The sequence below is a fragment of the Procambarus clarkii genome, chromosome 74, assembly GCF_040958095.1.
Source record: "Procambarus clarkii isolate CNS0578487 chromosome 74, FALCON_Pclarkii_2.0, whole genome shotgun sequence".
NCBI classification, from domain to species: Eukaryota; Metazoa; Arthropoda; class Malacostraca; order Decapoda; family Cambaridae; genus Procambarus; species Procambarus clarkii.
Window position 1 is genome coordinate 5,876,400 of NC_091223.1, and position 3,258 is coordinate 5,879,657.

General features: G+C 43.6%; 1 protein-coding gene across 1 annotated transcript in view; it reads left to right on the plus strand.

Annotated features, from left to right (window-relative positions):
• Window positions 1-19, plus strand: part of LOC138356768 (uncharacterized) — a 555-nt gene extending 536 nt beyond the window's left edge. The window contains exon 1 of the mRNA XM_069313091.1: window positions 1-19. This exon is cut by the window's left edge and continues 536 nt beyond it. Within this exon, the coding sequence (XP_069169192.1) occupies window positions 1-19 (19 nt within the window).
• The last annotated feature ends 3,239 nt before the right edge of the window (window positions 20-3,258 follow it).

Consider the following 3,258-nt stretch of genomic DNA (forward strand, 5'->3'; position numbering starts at 1 on the left):
TCCCATGGCCATCCTTTGAGCTGTAATGGATCCCATGGCCATCCTTTGAGCTGTAATGGATCCCATGGCCATCCTTTGAGCTGTAATGGATCCCATGGCCAAATTTTGGGCGGTAATGGATCCCATGGCCATCCTGTGAGCTATAATGGACCCCATGGCCATTCTGAGGGAGGTAATCGACCCCATGGCCATCCTGTAGGAGGTAATGGATCTCATGGCCATCCTGTGGGCGGTAATGGACCTCATGGCCATCCTGTGGGCGGTAATGGACCCCATGGCCATTCTGTGGGCAGTAATGGACCCCATGGCCATCCTGTGGGCGGTAATTGGCCCCATGGCCTTCCTGTGGGTGGTAGTGGATCCCATGGCCATCCTGTGGGCGGTAATAGACCCAATGGCTATCTTGTGGGCGGTAATGGATCCCACTGCAATTGTGTTGGCGGTAATGAACCCCATGGCCATCCTGTGGGCGGTAATGGACCCCCATGGCCATCCTGTGGGCCGTAATGGACTCCATAGCCATCCTGTGGGATGCCCATGGGGGTCCATTCCTGAACAACTGAACTGCGGAAATGGATTCCATAGCCATCCTGTGGGCGGTAATGGACTCCATGGCCATCCTGTGGGCGGTAATGGACCCCCATGGCCATCCTGTGGGCGGTAATGGATCCCATTGCTATTCTGTGGTCGGTATTGGACGCCATACCAATCCTGTGGGCGGTAGTAGATCCCATACACATCATGCGGGTTGTAGTGAACCCTATACCTATCCAAAACGTGGTAGTGGACCCTATACCTATCCAAAAGGTTGTAGGGGACGTCATACCCATTAAAAAGGTGGTAGTGGACCTCATACCTGTCCAAAAGATGGTAGATGGTCCACTACCTATCCAAAAGGTGGTAGATGGCCCAACACCTATCCTTTTGGGTGGTGGTGGATCCCATGAACATCGTGTGACTTGTTTTGGACCCTATTTCCATCCATTAGTATTAATCTATTAACAGAGCAATACTATTGGAGTAGTATTATTTGCAGTAGTATTATTATATAACTCTGTTATCAATACTCATCTCAATTGCTTGGGGTTCTACATCCCAAAATCATCTACGTACATTAATTATTCAACACAAAGCTGCTATTAGAACAATATCAAACTCTGGCCTCAGACAGCACTCGATACCCTAACTTAAAACTTTGAACATGTTAGATATTAAGTCACTGCACATCCTCTCATGTGTACTCAATAAAATTAAGACTCAGAACTGTAATGGTAATCCTGACCTTAAACGCTTCCTACAAGGTTGTAACAGAACCCATGGGCACCACACCAGAAACAAATACCTATTTGATATTCCAATAGTACGCCTTAACCAGACTAGAAATACTCTACAAATCAAGCAACCCAGAATGTGGAATGACCTTTCCAACCATGTCAAAGGCTATTCCTCTGTCAACCAGTTTAAGAGAAAAACTAAGTACTACCTAATAAACTCCAAGGACCTTACCCAACCCCCCTAAATGTCAACCGATGTCTTGCTATTTTCAAACAATAATGTTTGTTGACTATGTTGTATAATTGCTGATTTCTGCCATGTTCCCATTCCCCCCGTTTTCCCTTATTTTAACACAATTCATACTTTAATCTTAATTAGTATTAATCTTTAGTCTAAGTGTTTTTTCTTCCCACACTTTGCCCGAAATGCTGTGAGTATTAGTGGCTTTAGATATTGTATGTACTAGCTCTATCTATAAATCCAACATTATGTTTATAACTCATCTTCTATGTATGTACTTTTACCTGAATAAACTATTTGATTTTGAGTTCGATTTTGATTTGATTGTTGTGTTCCCCATAGACATGTCTATGTAACAACCATTTTCTGTTAACGTTCTTACAATCCATTCTCTTTTATCTTTTTCAAAAATTTTCAAAGCATACACTATTATATATAATGTCGATTTGCGAAGCACCATTATTATATGTAATAACTAATAGGTAATGGACCCCATACCCCACTATCTTCCACCATCCTGTGGAAGATAGTGGTCCCCAAACCCATCATGTGGGAGGTAGTGTACCCCATACTCACCCTGTGGGCGGTCAACCCGCTCTCTCACAAGACAGCACACATATAACTTAATACTTAAAGTCAATATTTTTTTTGTTGAATATGAATTAGTAGATATGTGGTATATTCCCAGTTAAATTTTTTCCAAGGCCCAAACTCTTCCTCACGTACCAATTTACGTCTCACAGTACCCGTCCATCGCCGTAGACAGCAGAATAGTCGTGATTGGTTCAATTATAATGAAAATTTTTGTTTTCAGGTCCCACATGGGTTGTGAAATTTACCTGCTATTGTCCATGCTCTTAGAATATTACAGATTAACTACATCCTATTGAAAGTTCGTAGTTTTGTTTTGAGAAATATTAGTTGTTCTTAGTAAATTATAATAAGCACTATAAATTATTACATAGAATAATAGTGCTTCACCAATCAACATCATATACACTAGTTTTTGGTTTAAAATCTTTAAAGGATGTATTGTAGGAACGTTAACAAAAAACGATGTTATGTTGGAATGTCTATGGGGTAAACTACTGCAAACAGGATGGTATGGTGTCTACTACCTACTGATTGATGGGTATAGGGTCCACTACCGCCTGTTTGGTGGGTATGGGGTCCATACCACTTGTAGGATGGGTCTGGGTCCATACCACTTGTAGGATGGATCTGGGTTCATACCACTTGTAGGATGGGTCTGGGTCCATACCACTTGTAGGATGGGTCTGGATCCATACCACTTGTAGGATGGGTCTGGGTCCATACCACTTGTAGGATGGGTCTGGGTCCAATAACTATCCATAGGATAGGTATGGGGTCCACTACCGCCTACTGGATGGGCATATGGTCCACTATCACACACAGGATGTGTATGACATCCACTACTGCCTACAGGATGGGTATGGGGTCCACTACTGCCCATAGGATGAGTATGGGGGGTCCACTACCGCCTACAAGATGGGTATGGGGGTCCACTAGCACCCACAAGACGGGTATGGGGTCCACTGCCAAAAACAGGAAGGGTATCCGGTCTAATACCACCCACAGGATGGATATGGGGTCCACTACAACCTAAAAGATAGGTATGGGGTCCATTACCACCTAAAATATAGGTATGGGGTCCATTACCACCCACAGGATAGGTATAGGGTCCACTACCACCCACAGGACGGGTTTGGGAACAACTATCAC